This window comes from Anomaloglossus baeobatrachus, chromosome 3 (assembly GCF_048569485.1).
Source record: "Anomaloglossus baeobatrachus isolate aAnoBae1 chromosome 3, aAnoBae1.hap1, whole genome shotgun sequence".
Lineage (NCBI taxonomy): Eukaryota > Metazoa > Chordata > Amphibia > Anura > Aromobatidae > Anomaloglossus > Anomaloglossus baeobatrachus.
Window position 1 is genome coordinate 520,799,259 of NC_134355.1, and position 24,528 is coordinate 520,823,786.

Here is a 24,528-nt window from a genome sequence, read left to right on the forward strand (position 1 = left end):
TTTCCAACTGGGTGTTACTATTCCCCTGATCATTAAAGGGTGTTCTTACACAGTGTAACAATGATCATTCATTGTGCATTGTCCGGCAGTGTAGGAACACAATATACTAACTCTGGGAACAGTAAGACACCATTGAACAGAAATTCATACATTCCATTTCCAAGAACTGAAGATGAATGGCACGATGTAGATACCACAAGAAGATTATCTAGAAATTTTATTTTATGGGGAAATCAAGTGTTACTGAAACAGACATGTCAGACATCTACAGTTTGTCTACGTAGTAGTTTCTAAAATACATTATCATGATTATTGTTATTATTATTATTATTATTATTATGATCATCCGCTGAATGACAAGGTTGCCAACTTGACTTTTTATTTTTTCTTAACAGCTTATCAAAAAAAATCTCAAATAATATTTTTTACAGCCACATTAGAAAACCATTGCAAAGTGTTATGATTAGAAGTTATACATATTTAAAGCCAATTATTCTCATATGGAGACATTATCTATATTCATTGTAACCTGTAAATGAGTATAATTACAGTCAAAGTAAGCAGTATAAGTTTCAAGAGCTTCAAAATTATCATGGACGCCTTAAAGCGTACCCAACATTTTAATTTTTATTCTATACATCAATAGAACACATCAAAATAAGCAACTTTGTAATGTATCTTATCAAACAAATCTGCTTCTTTCTCTACCAGAATTGATCAGTCATTATCAGGTAAAATCCATATTCAGTGAAGACTTTCCCATTACTGAGATAGGAGATGGCAGCTGTTACTGACGAGAATCTATGTAGATAAAAGAGGGAGGAGGGGGCTTAGCTCTGCCTCTAGCTCCTCCCTCTGCCTCTAGCTCCTCCCTCTGCCTCTAGCTCCTCCCTCCTTCTGTCATCCTAGAATCTCATCAGTAACAGCTGCCATCTCCTATCTCAGTAATGGGAAATTCTTCACTGAATAGAAATTTTATCTCAGAATTGAAAATTTTGATAATGTCTAATCAATTCTGCAGAAAAAGAAGCAAAATTCCCTAATAAGATATATTACACAGTTGCTTGTTTTCATGTGTACTATTGATTTATGTAATAAATATTAAAACGACAGTTACACTATTTAAGTTTTTTTACGGACAAGACAAAAAAATATTTTATTTTTAAAGACTGTCCTAGAATTTCAGGGCGTTTGGCAACCCAAAGGGGTTAACATGACAAAATGAGACAGTACTCACCCTCCCCGGGTCTAATGTCAGCTCACTGACACTACTCCATTCTCAGTGTTTTGGCACCAGCTGTAGTCATTTGTCAACAGCTCTCATCACCGCTGTAGACAATCACTGAGCTCAGCATCTTGTGCCATCTACAGCAACCGAGAAGACGCTGAACTCAGTGATTGCAACGGATGAAGGAAGCTGTACACATAACATCATCCCTGCGGCTATAGCAGAAAACCAGCATTAAATCCAAGAAGTGTAATTACTAGTGATGAGCAAGCACTACCATGTTCGGGTGCTCAATACTCGTAATGAGCAGTTGGTAATAAGAGGGGTACGACTCGGGTATCTGAGTATAATGGAAGTCAATGCGGGATTCAAGCATTTTTCTGGGATATTTTCCGGAGAAACACATGAGTTCCACATTGACTTCCATTATACTCAAGTTGCGCTCATTTGAGCATCAACTACTCATTACAAGCAACAGAGCATGGTGGTTCTCGCTCATCACCATTATCTGATTTTGTTATTTTGCATGACTTAAAACCATAGGTAACAATTTTCCTAAAAGAATGATAACCCCTTTAAGGTGGTGGTCTGTAATGACCAGAGGTCCTATTAAGATCCAGTGAGTCACAGACCGAGACTGAGGCAGAAATGAACAACAGTATTTTACTGAAATGGGGATCAAATTACGGTGAAATGTAGAATATAATAAGCTCAAAATCCCCTTAAAAACACTACCATTAATAATTTCACACACTAAGCGCTAGCCGAAAATCAATGCACCGATCTCAGAGATCCCAGTATATGTAAATCACATTTGGGACCCGGAACAAATTTACCTACACGTTAAACTTATCAAACTGGAAAAACGATGTAAATTAGGTGAGGGTGGCCTGATGGAACCTCTGAGATGGCGCACTGAGTATAACTTATCACAGATAATAATACAATACACTAAATTAATGATGACTATACACTTATCTCAGGGATACCCGGGTATCTCACAACCTATGGTACCATTAAACTCCAATGTAACTTTGTGTGTTTCCGCGTGGGCTGCTGCAAGTCCAGAAAAATAAAAATAAAAATAAAACTTTGGCGCCAAAAATAAGTACTTATTGCAAAAAAGAAAAAGAAAACAAAGTTTGGCAGCTATCAGCCAATGCCAGAGTCACCTGTCAAGCACTTTAATTCTGTAGCCTCAGGACGCAGTCTGGGGATCACTCTTTTCCAGGGCTTGTCAGAATCCTTCCAATGGGGATGACACCGGACGCCGTCTCTCTAGTCGCAGTCACTCACGGCCTTACTGGACATCAATCACTTGCTCTGTCAGGGAGGGAAACATCTCCTCAGCTTCTCCTCAGATGCTCTTTCAGTTGGACCCAGGTCCGCACAACTGGATCGCTTATGACACAGTGATGTGGTATTGTCTCCGCAATTTCTGTTTCCCTTCACTCTCCTCAGATGCTGTCACTGGCTCTGTTCACCAACAAGTCTCTTGGTCACCAACCGGGGCTTACAACCAACTTATCTTAAGGCCCATATTGCTTCACCTACTACGTTTTCAAAACCCGTTGCCATGGACACCAAACTCCCTCCCCGCATTTCCTGGATCTCCACAACTACTTCCTGTTTATCGCTCAGACAGACAGGCAGACTCTGCAGGGTCCTAATGCTCGCCCTGTATTGTAATAGTTCACTCTCTTACATGCCACCCCACTAGAGGTTGGCGTCCTCGACATACCTCCCCACTCAAAATCATCCTGTGCGTAGCGCTGAGGGGGTATTCCTGCCGTAGGTCGAGTGGTTCTCCGAAGGTCCTTCCCAACGGATTCTGTCCCCGAAGGGGCAGGAGTCCCTTCAGAAGTGTCATCAGAGGAAAGACGTGACGCTGCCCCCTCTTGAAGTGCGACACCCCATGACCCATTATTCATGTCAGGTGGCTGACTCAAGCCCTCACCCTCGGAAGGACATACCACCGGCTCAACACTCTTTCCACACAGGTGCAGATCATTGACAGGGGGCAGATAAACAGGCGCAGAGGAGGGCTCATCATCAAACTCAAAAACATCAGGAGTACCTGACCCTTGGGACACAGCCTCTGGTTCCGTAGAAACGGGAGCCACGTCCTCAAACCAGCACCGTTGTAGCATGTTACGGTGAAGATTACGAGTGAGCCCCCCTGCCCCCACGGGCTCGACCTCAAACTGGAATCTCAGGGTTCACTCGTCTCTTTATCAAATATGGGGTCGCCTCCCATCGATCGGCCAGTTTCCCTGTCGGTCGTTTGACCCTCACCAACACACTATCCCCTGGGGAGAAAGGTTCCGTCTGCACAGGCCTCGTGTCCCTATGAGACACCTGATTGAGTCTATTACCCACCACCTGATGCACCACACTCAGTTGCCGCTGGTGTTCCCGAACCCATTCAGATGCAGTCCGAGGGGAATCAGAGGAGGGATCTGGCATGTTCAAATCTTCAATATCCCTCCCGGGTCTCCCAAACATCAACATGTGTGGCGAATAGCCCGTAGTGCTGTGCAATCGATTGTTGTAGGCCCACATTAGTTCAGGGAGATACTCAGGCCAGTGGCCCTGCTGCCCTTCCTCTAATGTTCTCATCATCTGTATCAAGGTACGATTGAAACGCTCACAGGCCCCATTTCCTTGGGGATGGTAAGGTGTCGTTCTTGAATGTGCTATGCCATACAGCCGGCGCAGCTCTTCCATTAGTGTCCCCTAGAAACATGCCCCCTGGTCTGAGTGTATCCTTTGCGGACACCCAAACACTTGGAGAAAATGACGACACACAGCCTTAGCCGCCGACTCCGCTGTCTGATCTCTTGTCGGCACTGCCACAGCATATTTAGTGAAGTGGTCTGTCATTACCAAGCAATAGGAGCACCCAGACGTCGAGTATCCTATCAGGACATAATCAATCATGAGCAATTCCAAGGGGGCAGACGTTTTAATGGTTTGAGTAGGGGCCCGCTGCTCAGGACTCTTACTGAGCCCACAGACCCGACATTGCCGACATGCCTCCGCTACCATCCCTCCCAAGTCAGGGCAATAGAGGATTCGCTGTAACCACTGGAGTGTCTTTTCACTACCAAAGTGGGCTCCTTTCTCATGTGCCTCGCGGGCAACCATCGGACCCATCCCTACAGGGATTACCAGTTGGTACCGGTGTTGCAGCTCAGATGGCAGATACACCTTACGATACAAAAGATCCTGTTCCACACACAACTTATCCCACTGTCGCAATAGTTTAATTCCTTCTGCGGATAGTTGGGCCTTGTCCTCTGCACTCGGCCAAATTCCATTTTGTACCCAGGTATGTGTGAAGCCCCGCAGGTGTCGTTGATGCAGTGTCGGTGCATTACCTTCAGGGACTCCACGGTTAATCTGGATCTGGTCACAGGTAGGAAATCTTCGGTTTTTGATCGTGACGCCACTCTCAGTATTTGCGGTCAGAGGGGACCGCCACTGCAGGTTAGAGGACGCCTGGGGCTGATGGTGGGTGCAGTCGGGTGTAGTAGCCTCCTGAGAGTGAGGCAAGCCCCAGGGCCCTTTGTAAAACTGTAGTACCACAAGTCGCAGAATGACCACACACAGGCAGAGTGTCTTTCAGGGTTTTTACTCACTTCAGGTGGCAGGGTGAGTAACCCGGGCGTAACTGGGACGAACCAGGTGGGAACCAGGTATCCTTCCGGCTGACTGTATGAGGGTGACTGCAAACTCGCCTTCCTTAGCCCTTGGTGGTTTGGGGTGACCCCGACTTTGAGTCCCTATGGGGGTCACCCAGGGAAGATGCTCCAAGCCTCTCTCCCCTTCTTGTTTTGCCGTGTGCTTGTTCCCCGGGCCAGGCCACTCCAGCCTCTTGCCTCCTGTGACCTATGGGCCCTACTTGCGGTTACGTGGCTGCGGCTTTTGGTTGTTGTGGTGTGGGCTGTAAGAGCCCCACACCGGCAGGTTTAGCAGGGAAAGGTGAATCTATCCTCGCTTCGGGATCTGCCGCCCGGTTGGGCCTGGTGCTCTCTAGAAGTCTCCTTACTTCCCACTCCGTGCACTCTCTAGCTGAAGCTGGCTTTCAGGCAGCACTCCTAGTTGACCGTTCTCCCCCGTCTGTAGTCACTGCGCGGGCGCTGATAGACAGCATCAGCCCCACAGGTCTGCTCCTCACTGAGCCCTCTGGAGTTCTGCTCTAACTGACTCACTGCTCCTCCTCTCCTGTTCTTGCCTACGCCACCTAGCAACCAGACTCTCCACCACACCCCTTGAGAGGAGATGGAGGCTTTTAACCCCCTGCCACTATTCCAGTGGAGGTATAGGCTTGCCCCCTCCTGGGATCCCCAGGGGTCCTCTCAAAGGTACATGTGTGAGACCTGGTCACTATGCGCCTGTGTTCCACACCCCTGTCAGCCATCTGGATTACCTGTATTGTACTGTCCCCAGCATGGGTGCAGTACTCAGTGGTGCCTGACCAGGTCAGGGGCGCCACATTCCCCCTTAGTTATCACCAGCACGTCCTCGGGCTGCAAGACAACATTTTAAAATGCATAAAACATTAAAACATGTAAAACATTTAAAAGCACCAGGTATCAGACATCACCACCCTCCACCCACAAGTCCGTTAACCCACCCAAAACCCTTTTCCGTTGGCCGCGGCTTCAGCCACTTCTGGCAGGATGTAGAGGCGGCTTTCATGGGCTGGTGGTTTCAGGGTATACCTGGCCTGGTGGATCCGCGCCTTCAGCCTCTTCTGGCAGGATGTAGAGGCGGCCTCCACAGGTGGTGCTGACCAGGTACCCTCTTTGTGGTGGTGAGCCAAGGCCCCATAAACAGGCGTGCTCTCTGGTCGCAGGTGAGCCAAGGCCCTTTTCTACGGACGGGCCCCCCTGGTTGCAGACGAGCCAAGCCCCTAAACAGGCTGGCCCTGGTGGTGGTGCCACTGGTGTAACTATTTACACTGCGAGAGTTTGTGGCTATAGCAAGTTCATAGCCTTAAAGTTTATTTCTCACAATAGTTTTTGTGGGCACATTACTTGAACTTGAGAACGTTGCAAACAAAACTTTTCAAACTTTAACTGGTAACTTCTTTCTTTTCTTTACTTCTCTCTTCTTTACTCCTCTTTTTCAACAGGGCGTGGGCATGTAGGGCACCGGCACCTGTGACTTCCTTGCTCTCCTTCGTCGTCCGTGGTTGTTTCATCTGTTGGTTCTTTATCTTTCCTTTCTTGGTCTTCGTCTGTTTCTACATCTGGTTCTTTATCTCTGTCTTTTCTTTCTTGTCTTTCTTGTCTTTCCTGTAGCATGGGATGGCTGTAAGGTTTGCTGGGACATAGCGCTACGTCCAGAGCATACAATCCTCTTTCGCCTTGATGCAGGGTGAACTGAACTGAGTCTCCCATCTTTAGATTTCTGCAAGGGTGTCCTCTTGGCAGATGAGCGTTCACATCTCTGCGGTTTACAAATATCCCTTCTTTTATTCCTGGTGCTACAATGAAGCCATAACCACTTTTCAAGTTGAAATCTTCCACTACGCCATAACACAGGGGTCCTCTGGCCTGGGCTTTGGACTCTCTCAACAAACGCTTCTCCTTTAGGTCTCTGGCGGTGACTGCTCTCTGTTCAGGAGACTGTGGTGCTGGAGCAAACTGTGTTCTTCTGCGCCGTGTCTTGCGGGCTGGATCCATGCCTGTGGGCTCCCAGGTGAAGCTCTTAGGCAGCTCTTCTTCTGCAGAGGGGGTCAGGTCCTCCTCGTCCCAGCGGGAATAGGGCAGCATCTCCGGGTCCGAGTATATATCTACTGCTGGTGGCACTGGAGTCGGAGTCAGTCCTTCTGCTTCCTGGCCTCCTCTCCCCCTTAGTTCTTCCTGGCACTCCTTTGGTGGCAGTGCTGGGGATGGACCTTCTTCAGCTGACCCCGGTGGTAGACTCGTTGGCGTGGTGGCTGCAGGGGTTGCCTGAATCTCCTCAGGGGTGCGCGGGGGGCGCACATACTGATCCACGAACCACTTCGGAAACTTGGCCTCCATCTCAGCCCTCAGCCGCCAGTAGTCGGACCCCTCTCCTATCATGGGCTTCCGGTCAGGGACCTCTGTGGACTGGGGAGCAGTGTCAGCTCTGGCCTTGCAGGCCGGGGAAAATGGTAAGTCTGTCTTGTCTTGGCGGGCCGCGCCTGGCATGGCGGCGGCCTGGTCTGTGCGGGCCGGGCAGGGCATCGCTGCGGCGGCCTGGTCTTGGCGGGCCGCGCCTATCATGGCGGCGGCCTGAGTCTGCGTCACTGTTGCAGAGGGCTCTGTGCAGGCTGAGCTGGGCGTCGCTGCAGCGGTCTGGGCTTGGCGGGCCGCACCTGGCGTGGCTGCGGCCTGGTTCAGCACCTCACTTGCGGCGCGGACGAGCGTCGCTGCTGCGGTGGGGTCTTGGCGGGCCGGGCCTAGCAGGGCGGCGGCCTGGGTCAGCGTTACGCCTGCGGCGCGGATGAGGGTCGCGGTAGCAGCCGGTTCTTTGCGGGCCGGGCAGGGCATCGCTGCGGCGGCCTGGTCTTGGCGGGCCGCGCCTATCATGGCGGCGGCCTGGTCTGTGCGGGCCGCGCCTGGCATGGCAGCGGCCTGCTTCAGCGTCGCCGCACCGGACGCCTCTTCAGGGACCTCGGACGTGGCAGCAGGGGTCGGGGCACTTGCGCTGGCCGGGGCATCATTCGACTCACCCATTGTTGGTAGCACTGGGGTCTGCGTCGTCGCCGTCCTGCCTGACACTCGGCGCGCAGCTCTCCCTTCATAGGCCCGAACCGCCGCGGTCATCTCCTGCAGTTCCATCCGTTCCTCCCGAATCTGCTCCACGACCCGGGTCTCCAGCCGGTTGCAAAACTGGGCCAGCTCTCGGTACCACCAGGCAGCGGAGCCTGGTTCTGGGTTCCTGCGGTCAGACGCCATTTCTTCTGCGCCGTCTTCTGCACGGTCTCCCAGCAGTGGACTCGTCGCTGCCTCCAGTAGTAAGCTGTTCAGTTTCTGCTCTGCCTCTTGCAGCAGCTCCCTTCCCAGCAGCAGGCTTCTGGCTTCTTCTCTGCTCCGCCGTTTCTCGACGCTTCCACTCTCATAGCTGGCAAGGTCAGAACTCTGCAGGGGATCTCTGGGTAGCCACACCCCTTCGTGGGCGGTAACTTCTTCCAGCGCGGGCTGCTGTTGTTTTTCAGCGCGCTTTTCATGGTGGCAATATGGCGGCGCTTCCAATTTTTCAAGCGGACCGCCCAGGCACATGGTCACCTGTCTGAACAGGTCTAGTCCTTATCCTGTTCGTGACGCCAGATGTGAAGCCCCGCAGGTGTCGTTGATGCAGTGTCGGTGCATTACCTTCAGGGACTCCACGGTTAATCTGGATCTGGTCACAGGTAGGAAATCTTCGGTTTTTGATCGCGACGCCACTCTCAGTATTTGCGGTCAGAGGGGACCGCCACTGCAGGTTAGAGGACGCCTGGGGCTGATGGTGGGTGCAGTCGGGTGTAGTAGCCTCCTGAGAGTGAGGCAAGCCCCAGGGCCCTTTGTAAAACTGTAGTACCACAAGTCGCAGAATGACCACACACAGGCAGAGTGTCTTTCAGGGTTTTTACTCACTTCAGGTGGCAGGGTGAGTAACCCGGGCGTAACTGGGACGAACCAGGTGGGAACCAGGTATCCTTCCGGCTGACTGTATGAGGGTGACTGCAAACTCGCCTTCCTTAGCCCTTGGTGGTTTGGGGTGACCCCGACTTTGAGTCCCTATGGGGGTCACCCAGGGAAGATGCTCCAAGCCTCTCTCCCCTTCTTGTTTTGCCGTGTGCTTGTTCCCCGGGCCAGGCCACTCCAGCCTCTTGCCTCCTGTGACCTATGGGCCCTACTTGCGGTTACGTGGCTGCGGCTTTTGGTTGTTGTGGTGTGGGCTGTAAGAGCCCCACACCGGCAGGTTTAGCAGGGAAAGGTGAATCTATCCTCGCTTCGGGATCTGCCGCCCGGTTGGGCCTGGTGCTCTCTAGAAGTCTCCTTACTTCCCACTCCGTGCACTCTCTAGCTGAAGCTGGCTTTCAGGCAGCACTCCTAGTTGACCGTTCTCCCCCGTCTGTAGTCACTGCGCGGGCGCTGATAGACAGCATCAGCCCCACAGGTCTGCTCCTCACTGAGCCCTCTGGAGTTCTGCTCTAACTGACTCACTGCTCCTCCTCTCCTGTTCTTGCCTACGCCACCTAGCAACCAGACTCTCCACCACACCCCTTGAGAGGAGATGGAGGCTTTTAACCCCCTGCCACTATTCCAGTGGAGGTATAGGCTTGCCCCCTCCTGGGATCCCCAGGGGTCCTCTCAAAGGTACATGTGTGAGACCTGGTCACTATGCGCCTGTGTTCCACACCCCTGTCAGCCATCTGGATTACCTGTATTGTACTGTCCCCAGCATGGGTGCAGTACTCAGTGGTGCCTGACCAGGTCAGGGGCGCCACATATGCACTCGCGAGATGTCTGGACACTCGTTCTGATCTTTTGTCCAATCTGATGGCGTTTTTCCCACGACACACGGCATCCCTGATGCCACCCCACTTGAATGTACCACACTGCGGAAGATAGGTACCTGCCCCAAGTCAGGGGTCTCTGTGTCCTCGAGCTGGTCATCAATGCTTTCTCCCCTAAATCCAAGGGGTACCCTCGACAATGCGTCCGCATTACCGTTTTCTCGCCCCGAGCGAAACTTAATCTGATAATTAAACTTAGCAAGGCGAGCGACCCATCGCTGCTCCAACGCTCCCAGTTTCGCATTCTCTAAGTGAGCAAGAGGGTTATTATCGGTCATGACCAACACCTCAGCTCCCGTTAGATACTCAGCAAAGCGCTCCGTCATTGCCCACACCAGGGCTAACAGCTCTAGGTGAAACGAACTATAATTAGCCGGATTGCGCTCAGTGTCCCTTAAAGACCTGCTGCCATAGGCAATGACCCGCTCCCGGCCATCCTGAATTTGGGCCAGTACCGCCCCCAACCCGTGAAGACTACCGTCAGTGTACAACAGGAAAGGGGTATCAAACCTGGCATATGCCAACAAAGGGGCACTCGTTAGGGCGGCTTTCACCTCGTCAAATGCCTTTTGCTGCTGAGGCCCCCATTGGATAGGGCGGTTGCGAGGACCCAGCGCCGTCCCTCTTAAAAGTTCATTCAGGGGACCCACTACTTGTGAAAACCTGGGCACAAATCGTCGATAGTACCCTGCCAATCCCAAGAAAGCCCGCACCTCCCATAGAGTCTGAGGAGGTGCCCACCCCTGTACCGCTAAGATCTTACTGACTGAGGGTAACACCCCGTCGGGAGTCACCACATGGCCTAGATACTCTATGCGACTCTTGAACAGTTGACATTTCTTTGGTTTCATCTTTAAGCCATGGCGACTGAGACGTTGGAGCACTTGGCGCAACTTCTCAAGATGGTCTTCAAATGACGTTCCGAACACCACAATGTCATCTAGATATATCAATACCGATTCAAAATTCAGGTCGCCTAAACAGTGTTCCATAAGGCGTTGGAAGGTCCCCGGGGCATTACTGAGTCCGAACGGCATCCGGTTGAATTCATAGAGCCCCATTGGCATAACAAATGCTGTCTTTGCCCGATCTTTCTCAGCCATTGGTACCTGCCAATATCCACTCGCCAAGTCCAACGTTGAAAAGTATTTGGCCCGTCCTAATGCAGACAGGGACTCCTCAATCCGAGGCAACGGGTATGCGTCTCGCACAGTGTGCGCGTTTAATTTCCGATAATCCACACAAAATCGGAGGGTCCCATCCTTCTTTCGGACAAGGACAACGGGGGCAGCCCAGGGACTTTGGCTCTCTCGTATTACTTGATTGTCGAGCATACTGGCGACCATGCCCTTCACCTCTTGATAAAGTGTCGGGGGAATCTGACGATAACGTTCTCTAATGGGAGGGGTGTCCCCCGTGGGAATCTCATGCTCAATCGTCGGTGAGCACCCGAAGTCTTCTGCATGTCGCGAGAAGGTCTCTTCATGTTCCCACACGACCCTCTCCAACTGTTCTAGTTGCACGGAAGTCAGTTCCTCCCGATCTACTCCCATCTGATCCATGATCACACGACCATTCCATTCTTTGGTAGGAGATTCAGGCCCTGCTACTTCGACCGCATATGTCCAGGATGACTGTGGGTCTGGCCGCAATTCAAACACCGCTTTGTCAGGCATCTTCCCCTCTGGCACGAACAGTTCAGCTAGGATTGTCCCAGCAGGAATGGTAATAGCCTCCTCCAACACGTTAATGCATCTGACTGGCACCCGTCCATTTTTCACAATCGTCAGAGACCGGGCCACATGCACCTTGGCACAAGAGGACTTCTCTGGGGCTGGCTCAAGTAATACCTCAAGTCCATTCAGCCTCTGCGCCGCCCCCACTGGCAACATCAAGAGTTCCTCCTGTCGGGGCGCCAGTGAAATCGTGGTCCGTGATGGCACTCGGACAAGGCCCACCCGGCCCCCAGGGACTGCACTTTTCAGCAGATCACAGTTCAGCACTAGGCGGTGTAACATTCTCTGTGTCGGTCGGTGACCTGTAGCACGAGTCCAGTAACGGGGTCCCTCACGGGCATACATCTGATGATTTAGATCTCGCAGAATGTTCATTCCCAGTGTCACTTCCATCCCTCTTCTAGGGGGGTGGTCCACCAGCACTACCCCTTTCTGACCCAGCTCTTGACCAAACATTTTCAGTCTCATCCACACGATCCCTTTCACCGTCAGCTGGCCATTGTTAGCGGCAGTAAGTCTTATCATTCGACCATCTTCGGGAACCACTAGTTGACTGAAGTATTTCTCGAAAACTTCTAGAGGCATAATGGTACATTCAGATCCCGTATCAACCAAGCAATTCATCTTCCGTCCTTCAAATTCTGCTTCTAAGACTGGACTCCATGCAAACAAATCTTGCTCATTCCGTTGGGGGCTTTGTGAGGGGGGGGCCGCTGCGAATTGCCCCCTCAAGGCAGCGGCTGGGAGTTTAACGTCGGCGGAGGAGTCTCGGGGACTGTGGACATCCGGCAGTATCGTGAGATGTGTCCCCGGCGCCCGCACCTCCAGCAGGTGACTGCTCCCCGGGGACGGGGGCTTGAGTCATTCAAAGAGGGCGGTCCGGCTGTCAGTGGAATCACCATCCCAGAGGGTGTAGCTGGTGGCCTCTCCAGGGGAGTAGGGGATGACCCAGCTCTGATTTTAGACACTTCCAGCTTTAGCTCCTTCAACTCAGCACGCAGAGCTTGTACAACATCTACAAGTCCTTCCGCTCCTGACAATTGCATTCCGCCTCCCTCCAGCCGTGTACTGTCCACAGCCCCTTGAACTACCAGAGTGGACTCTGCCTCCCTTTCCACCGCGGCCTGGTAAATCTGCCAGAAAGATATTTCTGGGGTAGCCCGGGCCACCTCATACAGTTTATCCCGAAGTAGCCTGTTAGCTAACCCTGTGATGAATTGGTCCCGGAGCAAGTGGTCTACCTCCCGGAACGCTCCCAGGGCCCCTGGGTCTAGTCGCTGCACTTCATTCAATGTTTCCTGTAGCGTATTAGAGTACTGCATCAGAGACTCACTTTCCTTTTGAGGGCGGTTAAAGAAAAATGATCGAAGCTGGGTCACACGGGCCCGGCCTCCAGAACTCCCCTCTAACAGTACCAACATTTTCTCTAACGTACTTCTCTCAGCCTCAGGTCGTACCATCACCGTCCGCCTAGCGTCGCCTTCTAGTGCGTTCAATGCCAGTTCTGCTCGTAATGCGGGAGTCAGATTACACATCCGCAGAATACTCTGGACCCTCTCTGCCCAATCCTGCAACGCCATATTACGCCCGTCGTATTTCGGCATGTGCTGGAGTAAAGCTCCTACCGGTACATGCCCTCCCACATTCGCCGCGGCTGCCAAAAGACCCGCACCCAGCAGCGGGGCTGCTGATGCGGTGGGATCATTTCTTCCCTCGCCGCCTCCGTCCATGACAAACACTGGATCCTGCCGACTACGCCAAAATGTAATGACCAGAGGTCCTATTAAGATCCAGTGAGTCACAGACCGAGACTGAGGCAGAAATGAACAACAGTATTTTACTGAAATGGGGATCAAATTACGGTGAAATGTAGAATATAATAAGCTCAAAATCCCCTTAAAAACATTACCATTAATAATTTCACACACTAAGCGCTAGCCGAAAATCAATGCACCGATCTCAGAGATCCCAGTATATGTAAATCACATTTGGGACCCGGAACAAATTTACCTACACGTTAAACTCATCAAACTGGAAAGACGATGTAAATTAGGTGAGGGTGGTCTGATGGAACCTCTGAGATGGCGCACTGAGTATAACTTATCACAGATAATAATACAATACACTAAATTAATGATGACTATACACTTATCACAGGGATACCCGGGTATCTCACAACCTATGGTACCATTAAACTCCAATGTAACTTTGTGTGTTTCCGCGTGGGCTGCAGCAAGTCCAGAAAAATAAAAATAAAAATAAAAATAAAACTTTGGCGCCAAAAATAAGTACTTATTGCAAAAAAGAAAACAAAGTTTGGCAGCTATCAGCCAATGCCAGAGTCACCTGTCCAGCACTTTAATTCTGTAGCCTCAGGACGCAGTCTGGGGATCACTCTTTTCCAGGGCTTGTCAGAATCCTTCCAATGGGGATGACAACGGACGCCGTCTCTCTAGTCGCAGTCACTCACGGCCTTACTGGACATCAATCACTTGCTCTGTCAGGGAGGGAAACATCTCCTCAGCTTCTCCTCAGATGCTCTTTCAGTTGGACCCAGGTCCGCACAACTGGATCGCTTATCACACAGTGATGTGGTATTGTCTCCGCAATTTCTGTTTCCCTTCACTCTCCTCAGATGCTGTCACTGGCTCTGTTCACCAACAAGTCTCTTGGTCACCAACCGGGGCTTACAACCAACTTATCTTAAGGCCCATATTGCTTCACCTACTACGTTTTCAAAACCCGTTGCCATGGACACCAAACTCCCTCCCCGCATTTCCTGGATCTCCACAACTACTTCCTGTTTATCGCTCAGACAGACAGGCAGACTCTGCAGGGTCCTAATGCTCGCCCTGTATTGTAATAGTTCACTCTCTTACAGGTCTATTTGGGATGCCCATCTAATAGATAGAGCAGAGGGTAGCTGACAAGAACTTCTTTGCTGCACTCAGCATGTCTATACATGTAACTAATTGCCTTTTTATTTCAACAGAAACTGTATATTGCCTTATGGTCCATGAAGTGGGGCTGCAGGGCAAGGAACATTTACTGCTGGACTCAATCATAGTGAAAATATTATGGCGCCCATATGATGGCCTCATCCCCACAGATCAAATGTAAATGTCTATCCTTTGTCAATGGCGACCAAATTCAGCACTCATCCTTCTACTTCAGTCCCATACACAGTGAATGTAGAGGTGGTCATACATGCCCATAACTGATCCATTTACACAGGATCCATCTTCTTATGATCTGTAGGGGGGGGGGTCTGGATTTTGGATAGGTGAAAAAAGTTGTTTTTGCAAAACCATACACCTATTTCAGCATTTGCGGAGGTAAATAGCACATCAAGAGCTATTTGACTTCTGAGGTCAGACTCACACACTGATAGTGTAGTGGTGATTGACAGCTCTAATATCCTACTTATAACAATCCTGTCTTTTGGTGTTCTTTATGCGTGAGGCTAAGGCGGGCTTTGCACACTACGACATCGCAGGCCGATGCTGCGATGCCGAGTGCGATAGTGCCCGCCCCCGTCGCAGCAGCGATATGTGGTGATAGCTGGCGTAGCGAAAGTTATCGCTACGCCAGCTTCACACACACACTCACCTGCCGTGCGACGTCCCTGTGGCCGGCGACCCGCCTCCTTGTTAAGGGGGCGGGTCGTGTGGCGTCACTGCGACGTCACACGGCAGGCGGCCAATCAGAGCGGAGGGGCGGAGATGAGCAGGATGTAAACATCCTGCCCACCTCCTTCCTTCCGCATATCCTACGGAAGCCGCAGTGAGGCCGGTAGGAGACGTTCCTCGCTCCTGCGACTTCACACACAGCGATGTGTGCTGCCGCAGGAGCGAGGAACAACATCGGACCATTGCGTCAGCGTAATTATGGATTACGCCGACGCTGTACCGATGATACGATTACGACGCTTTTGCGCTCGTTAATCGTATCATCCTGCCTTTACACACTGCGATGTCGCATGCGATGCCGGAAGTGCGTCATTTTCAATTTGACCCCACCGACATCGCACCTGCGATGTCGCAGTGTGCAAAGTGCCCCTTAGTTCTGAAATAGGATTTGATGAAGTTTAAAATATATGTAAATTGAAAAGAAAATATACATTATATGTTGCCCTAAGGTGTTACATAGAAGTGGCATTAAGCTATATCTGAAACCACAAGGGTGTTACTACACCTCCGAGTCCCACAGCAGGGTTGGGCCCCATCATCTATTTGACAAAAAAGGGAACTTCAGCTATGCAAAAAACAATAACTTATTTTTACCTGAGCAGCAACCAACAGAGATGTTTGATCAAATGAGAGATCTTCTGCGCAAAGGAAAACCCACATAAAACACCAGAAAGAAAAACGTCACCACAAAAAAGTATGTTGTTCCTCTCCCGGAAAGCCCAAGCAACCCGCTGACGTAATGATAATTAAAGGAAATGCCAAGTTTTATTTTAGTAAAGAAAGATGTAATATCTGCTTAGTAAGCAATGCAAATAAATACTGTAATCATTCTAAGAGCTCCCTGAAATCTATCCACCGACCCTCTGTAGTCCATGAACATTCCGTTATGGAGTCCTTGCCTATGCACTAGCATGGTACGCCTGGTACACGTAGTTCTGCTTATAAAGTGCAGTCATCCAGAGGTTTGGATATTATGAAGTAACATCTACAGGTTTGTGTTTCAGAAGCATAAAACTGTTCAAAATGAGTCAAATATAAGAGAAACTGGGTGCAGTGCTAAAAAGCAGTCGGAGGATTAGTAAGCTTAGAGAAGGAAAAAGGAGACGAGTGACATTTCATGCAAAACGCTTTGGTTTATATTCATTAAGCATTAGAATAAAATGTCTGTGTAGGAAGATCTGTAATCACAAATATCTCTTACTGTCAAATGTCCTCCCACTGAAAAACATCAATACACTTACCAGAGGAATGGGGAAGTGTGTCGCATACTGTAAATGGCGTAGAAGCTCGTAAGTGGAAGGGAAAATGATTTCTCGTTTTACTGATTTTTCACTGGAAGCAGAAACTCTTCTATGAAGTGATGGAGAGTCGTAATTATGGCAATCTCCAGACACCGGAGAAAATATCTAAAATTCACATATAGACAAATTATGAACTGGCTAAGAAGGCATGACAAACCTTTAAAGGATCCTATCAGGTGCCATATGCCCTCTAACCTAGCAGCAGGGACATGTGTGAGCCAAAAATCCCTGCCTAACCATCCCTGTCTAATAATACTGTGTAAAAGCAATTTTTTAAAAAAGGATTTATAAGTTACGTTTTGCCTATGCTAATTAGGGTTGTGACTAGTTGTAAGGGTGACCCTTGTGGGCGTGATTTCCATGAGCCGACATCACCGTAAGCTCATGGAAATCTTGCGCATGCTTGCGTCTCATTCCCATGACCTCTGTAGACGGGTGTACGCTTGTCGGTCAAAGTCTGCTGCACTTTCGAAGAATGCCAGTGCGCCTCTGAAGCCGGGAAGAATACACCTGGCTACAGAGGCCAAGAGACGCTGCAGGAATGAGACATGCGCATGCGCGAGATTTCCATGAACTGGCTGTGATGTTGGTTCATGGAAATAATTTTATCACACCCACAGGGGCACCATAACATGGAAAATGGGAGGGATAGTTGGGGCAAAACAGCGCCCTTGCAACTAGTCACAGCCCTAATTAGCATAGGGAAAATATAACTTATGAATCCTTTTTTTAAACATTGCTTTTACACAATATTATTTGACAAGGATGGTTTGGCAGGGATTTATGGCAGACACATGTCCCTGCTGCTAGGTTAGAGGCCATACAGCACCTAACAGGTTCCCTTTAACATGAGACTCCAGTTAAAACTAATGTGTATCAGTCTTATTAGTCACATCCATCCTTAATCAATGTGACTTATTATGTGACATGTTTTTGTGTCTCTTACTACTTACATATTGTATATGTAATCCATGTAGGTGTGATTCACAAAGCACGGTATGTCCATTACAAATGGGATCTTATATAAAGGGCATAAATGGGGAAGGATCAGGTAATAAAAGTACCCATGATGCAGAGTGCCAGTCTGGGAGCTTCAACAAGCCAATGTGTCCTGATCAGGGTATTGAGATAGAGTTAGGGCAGTAAATCGAATCTTTGTCCTAGTGCCCCAATACACATTAGATTTTGATAAACCCACCAATGTTCTTTGGAAAAGGCTGTCTATATAATATGTATGGGTGCTTTCTAGTATATAAAGGATCAGGTAGTATAGAGTTAAACTTAGGAGAAAAATGATGGCTAGAAGAGTTAGGCAGTGCCTATCTCCCCTCTCCATCATGAAAACACAGTAAGCCTCAGCTGAGTCAAGTGTTCATGTATATGGTGTAGTGGAAAGAGATGGCTGATTAGCGGTCATTTAGACAATAGCTCATGTTTATATGCACCTGTGGTAAGACAGGCACATATAGCTCATTATATACTGTGAGGCACTGACAGGTGTCAAATATGAAGGTGGCTATGTTTCCCCAAGAATGTGTTTGGAGACCCGCTGGAGTGAGTTGTAGTCACAGTCACTGCTGTGAGTGCAACACCATTTGACCAAGTATTTTGTTTACGTAAACCTGTAAGGACTTTTATTTTTGGAGAGTTCTGTAGGTTTGGCAGAGGGACAGAACTATCCCTCCAGTCCGGGGTCTTGCAACAGGCTTATGACCCAGGAATTGCAATTAATCCTGCAGTGCACAGCAGGGTGTGTGTCACTTGAGATCCAGGCTGCTGGAGCAGCAGGTGCTGTGTGAGAAATCTGGACATTTTAAGCTGACCCCTGCACCAGAGATTCATACAGCGGTGCAGGAGGTGATCAGGACATTTATAGTACAGCATACATGTGAACCGTCTGCGTTTTGGGTTTCCAGGTCTGTAACACATGTGTGGTGTGAATAAAAGACTGTTGGTGTGAACAAGATCCTGGGTCACTGCCTCACTGGCTTTAGGAAGCTGCTGCCTCACAATAGATATAATAATGCATGAACCCTTTAAAGTGTAGAGACCTAAACTACATAAAGAACATGGGAAATTTACAGACAGGTTCACAGACTGAAAACTCCTCAATTTATAAAATAAACATTTTATTAACAGAAGCAATTAAAAAACACTTCCACGTTGTCTATAAATATCCATATAATGCCATACAACAATACAAAACATATATCCCCCTTATTATTGAAGTCCTATGTGTTTCCCCTATTTAGGAGCAAGAACAATTGTCAGTAAGGCATAGTACGGAAGTATATCCCTGAACAGTCCAGTAGTCAAGGGTCCTACAGTCAAGATCCCTAAAGGCAACACTTTACCCTTAAGTTAGTTGGTTTCTGCATTGAGATATAGTTTTGTATATACTACCACTTCCTATATTAGTGAGAAGGGGGTCAACCCTCTACCCCTAATCGACCCGACGCGTTTCTCCTTCCAACAGAAGGTGCCTCAGGGGTCATCAAAAAATGGTATAGAGAAAGAATACAAATACTTTATACATTATCCTCCAATCATAAAGTGGGTACAGCCATAGTTTTTGTAATCTCCCAGAACAAAGTACATCCTACAGATAATATTCAGATTATACGCTGAATGTACATTGACTATTATAATCTCCTCCGGTTATATACTATACTTAGACTCCAAAACTGCCAGGCAATGCAGAGTTTTGTAAAAGTATTAATGTAGATACTACAAGGTGTAAATTTTTTTCAGATTTTGTCATTTCATTTGGGACAAAGCTGTAGGTTCTGGGTGAATGATGGTGTCACCTATTAATGACATGTCCATTCATAATTCCCCTTCAAAAAGCATTTTTCCTTTCTCTGAAAATGCAAATGGATAGACTAAGATCCCTCCAGGATACAATTGATATGTCCAGTCCAAAGAGTCTTAAAACTCTGCATAATACACCAGCCTGTAGTTGGGGCTCCCTATGATGTTCAGAGCATTTCCAGTCTCTGCAAAACCCACGTGGAGACAGCGTTCACTTCCTACTTCCTCAGGTTACAAATCATATGCTGAGAAAGGGCCAATCAAAACAAGCAGTTTTGATTGGCCCTTTCTCAGCATATGATTTGTAACCTGAGGAAGTAGGAAGTGAACGCTGTCTCCACGTGGGTTTTGCAGAGACTGGAAATGCTCTGAACATCATAGGGAGCCCCAACTACAGGCTGGTGTATTATGCAGAGTTTTAAAGGTCCAGTCACACTAAGCAACTTACCAGCGATCCCAACAACGATAGGGATCGCTGGTAAGTTGCTAGGAGGTTGCTGGTGAGCTGTCACACTGCGACGCTCCAGCGATCCCACCAGCAACCTGACCTGGCAGGGATCGCTGGAGCGTGGCTACACGAGTTGCTGGTGAGCTCACCAGCAACCAGTGACCAGCCCCCAGTCTCCTAGTTACAGCACACATCAGGTTAATTAACCCGATGTGTGCTGCAGCTAAATGTGCACAGAGCAGGGAGCAGCGCACACTGAGCGCTGGCTCCTTGCTCTCCTAGTTACAGCACACATCGGGTTAATTGCCTGATGTGTGCTGCAGCTAAATGTGCACAGAGCAGGGAGCAGCGCACACTGAGCGCTGGCTCCCTGCTCTCCTAGTTACAGCACACATCGGGTTAATTGCCTGATGTGTGCTGCAGCTACATGTGCAGAGAGCAGGGAGCAGCGCACATTGCTTAGCGCTGGCTCCTTGCTCTCCTAGTTACAGCACACATCGGGTTAATTGCCTGATGTGTGCTGCAGCTACATGTGCACAGAACAGGAGCCGGCAGCACAGGCAGTGAGAGCGGAGGAGGCTGGTATCAAAGGTAAATATCGGGTAACCAAGGACAGGGCTTCTTGGTTACCCGATGTTTACATTAGTTACCAGCCTCAGCAGAAGCTGGCTCCCTGCTCACTGCACATTAGTTGTTGCTGTCTCGCTGTCACACACAGCGATCTGTGCTTCACAGCAGGACAGCAACAACTAAAAAATGGCCCAGGACATTCAGCAACAACCAACGACCTCACAGCAGGGGCCAGGTTGTTGCTGGATGTCACACACAGCAACATCGCTAGCAACGTCACAAAAGTTGTTCGTTACCAGCGATGTTGCTAGCGATGTTGCTTAGTGTGACGGGGCCTTAAGACTCTTTGGACTGGACATATCAATTGTATCCTGGAGGGATCTTAGTCTATCCATTTGCATTGTCAGAGAAAGGAAAAATGCTTTTTGAAGGGGAATTATGAATGGACATGTCATTAATAGGTGACACCATCATTCACCCAGAACCTACAGCTTTGTCCCAAATGAAATGACAAAATCTGAAAAAAATTTACACCTTGTAGTATCTACATTAATAATTTTACAAAACTCTGCATTGCCTGGCAGTTTTGGAGTCTAAGTATACTATATAACCGGAGGAGATTATAATAGTCAATGTACATTCAGCGTATAATCTGAATATTATCTGTAGGATGTACTTTTTTCTGGGAGATTACAAAAACTATGGCTGTACCCACTTTATGATTGGAGGATAATGTATAAAGTATTTGTATTATTTCTCTATACCATTTTTTGATGACCCCTGAGGAACCTTCTGTTGGAAGGAGAAACGCGTCGGGTCGATTAGGGGTAGAGGGTTGACCACCTTTTCACTAATATAGGAAGTGGTAGTATATACAAAATTATATCTCAATGCAGAAACCATCTAACTTAAGGGTAAAGTGTTGCCTTTAGGGATCTTGACTGTAGGACCCTTGACTACTGGACTGTTCAGAGATATACTTCCATACTATGCCTTACTGACAATTGTTCTTGCTCCTAAATAGGGGAAACACATAGAATTTCAATAATAAGGGGGATATATGTTTTGTATTGTTGTATGGCATTATATGGCTATTTATAGACAACGTGGAAGTGTTTTTTAATTGCTTCTGTTAATAAAATGTTTATTTTATAAATTGAGGAGTTTTCAGTCTGTGAACCATTTTGAGCTCTCCTCGTATTAGCTCTGTTGTGAGAAATTTACAGACAGTAAGTTAAAAGCGACTCTGCAGTCATACCCTTATATAACACATCGTGCACACAATAATGTTTGGATAGATAAAACTAACATTTGAGATCTTAAAAATAAACATACTGGAAATTCAGAGCTAAAGTCTGTTCTGAAGTCATTTTTCTCAATGTCCTCAAAGAGGTGGGCTGTTCCTGAGTCAGTCTCCATTTGGTCTCCCAAGCCTTGTTCCTAGGGATAAAGTCAGGATAAAACCACAGATAAACTATGCTACAAAATAACGAGACAAATATCAGTTCTATTGGGCTGCGAAAAACATCAAACATCTATACGGTGTGACTCCGCTAGCTTTACATTCAGCAAAATAGGCTGAAAGATGTCACTTTGACTTGATTTGCCCTATAAACATATTTCCCAGGAACAAGATTATTTCAGATTAGTAGAACTGAATAGTGGATTATTAGACAAATTAAAGCCTCCTTTTACACATTAGACTAACGTTGGCCAAACTTGGCGATATTAGCTAACAGTCTAATATGTAGGGTGCACCAAACAATTGATTCTCGATGAATATAAGGATCTATAATGTCTAATTTCCGACTGACGATCCTCTTCTTGTCCCAGAGACAAGACTGTGTCTGGGAGAACCTGCCAAGATGGCTATTGACCCAATAATAAACTGAACTATCATTCAGCTAACAGCCATCTTGTTACGGTTGCTGCGAGCACTGGAGACTAAGTCCAGATTTCTTACTACTGCACATGTGCGAGCGCTGGAGACTAAGTCCAGATTTCTTGGTACTGCACATGTGCGAGCGCTGGAGACTAAGTCCAGATTTCTTGCTACTGCACATGTGCGAGCGCCGGAGACTAAGTCCTATCTTGGAGCCATTGCACATGTGCGGGTGACATCATCGCTGACACGAGGTCACATGTCTCTGACACCTTCTATGCCGATTGGTCGCTGGTCATGTGCTTGTGATGCCTTGCTCGGTGATAGGCCAGCATGACGTCACTCCTGTCGTTCTGGCAGCGGATTGGCTCTGGTGTCCTCCATCTTGGATGAGGCACAGAGTCTATATAAGACCCTGACACACGCCGCATGGCGCTCAGTCCTCTTGGTTCATGCATAAGAGTAGACGCTCTGTGCGCGTTCCTCTAGGCATTCCTCTGTCTATGCTAGGTGAGCGCTACCGGCAGGGTAGCGTTCTTATACCTTACAGCTTCGGCTGCTGTCCGTATCCTTACCTCTTAGGGGAGTGGACATAGGCAGGTGCCTGAGGCACATGGTCTGGCTGGGCCTTGTGGTTCGACTCGTAGGTGGACGTTGCCGCTAGGGTAACGTTCCTTATACTGCGTCTAGCAGTTGTTCGTATCCTCGCACACTAGGGGAGCGAACAGAGGTAGGAGCTTTGTGCGGCTTACGCTGCTGTTCGTCTCTTTTGCACCACTAGAAGAGCGGACCTAGGCTGGTGCCATATCTAGTGGTTCGTGTCCTCGCACACTAGTGGAGCGAACGCAGGTAGGAGCTTTGTGCGGCTTACGCTGCTGTTCGTCTCTTTTGCACCACTAGAAGAGCGGACCTAGGTAGGTGCCATTTCGCACACATTGCCTTTGTCTCTGTGATTATTAACAGAGATCATTCCACACACCCTCCAAGTAAGGGAGGAATTGCTTTACTTACTTATTATATCCTTCTGTGAGTTAACAGAGGTATTGCACTCTGCCATAGTCTGCAGCAGAGTCTTTGCACGGTGGACCCTGACTGTCTGATACTCCTTTAGGTTATCAGACAGCCCCCCGTAACATTAGGACTGAGCCAAGGGTCTGGCAGTTATGGCAGAATATCAGCAGTTACACCGTTACATACAAGTACTTGAGTCACGGCTCAAGAGTATAGAGGATAAACCTCAGACCATGGTGACATCTGCACATGATCCTCGACTTGCTCTGCCAAACAGATATTCTGGCGATGCCAGATCATGTCGTGGTTTCATTAGTCAGTGTCAGATACACCTAGAGGTCAACTCTTCTCGCTTCTCTACGGAGAGGTCCAGAGTAGGCTTTATCATCTCCTTACTTCAGGACAAAGCCTTAGAATGGGCGACTCCCCTATGGGAGCGCTCTGATGTGGTTACTCTGAGACATCAAGACTTTCTTGATGCTCTTAAGGCGGTATTCATGGGTCCGCAGGTTACCCATGATGCGGCCCTGAGACTGTTAGATCTATCTCAGGGTTCGTTATCCACTAGTTCTTATGCCATTGCTTTTAGAACTCTGGTGGCAGAACTAGATTGGCCAGAGAAGGTGTTGATTCCTATCTTCTGGAGAGGGTTGGCAGGCTATGTCAAGGATGCTCTTGCTACTCGTGAGGTCCCTGCTTCTCTGGAGGACTTGATCACAGTAGCAACGAGGATCGATGTACGCCATAAGGAACGTAGACTCGAGGTCTCTTCCTCACGCCCTAAGCATCGGGCTATTCCAGTTGTTGAGGGTCCACTACCATCTTCCTCAGCATCTGAAACATCTCCCACTCCTATGGAGTTAGGTCATACGTCTTCCAGACTACGCAAGTCTGGTCCTCCTATATGTTACGTATGTCGTCAGGCTGGGCACTATGCCAACAAGTGTCCTAGTCGTCAGGGAAACTCCCTGGCCTAGTAACCATTAGAGGGGGGTTACTAGAGACGTCTTCTGCACCCTCTAAGTGTTGTATCCCAGGTCAGCTCTCGTTATCTGAGAATACATGGCCTATTATGGCTTTTGTGGATTCCGGAGCTGACGGGACTTTTGTGTCCTCAGGATTTGTAAAGGGACACAATATTCCCTCTATCATGTTAGAGGCGCCTATTCCTGTCCGTGTTGTTAATGGAACTATGTTGTCTGACTCCATTACATTGAGGACAGTTCCCTTGCGCCTTTCCCTGTCTCAGGGTCACATAGAGGAGATTTCTTTTCTTGTTTTGCCTGAGGGTATAGACGACATCCTTCTGGGTC

The 24,528-nt window shown here is 48.6% G+C and overlaps 1 protein-coding gene across 3 annotated transcripts in view; it reads right to left on the reverse strand.

Moving 5' to 3' along the window:
• Positions 1 to 24,528, reverse strand: part of MED12L (mediator complex subunit 12L) — a 1,012,447-nt gene that overhangs the window by 779,344 nt on the left and 208,575 nt on the right. For all 3 annotated transcript variants that reach the window (XM_075340741.1, XM_075340740.1, XM_075340739.1), the window contains exons 15-16: positions 21,658 to 21,762; positions 16,434 to 16,598 (exon numbers count right to left, since the gene is read on the reverse strand). In XM_075340741.1, the coding sequence (XP_075196856.1) occupies positions 16,434 to 16,598; positions 21,658 to 21,762 (270 nt within the window). The remainder of the gene's footprint in view (positions 1 to 16,433; positions 16,599 to 21,657; positions 21,763 to 24,528) is intronic.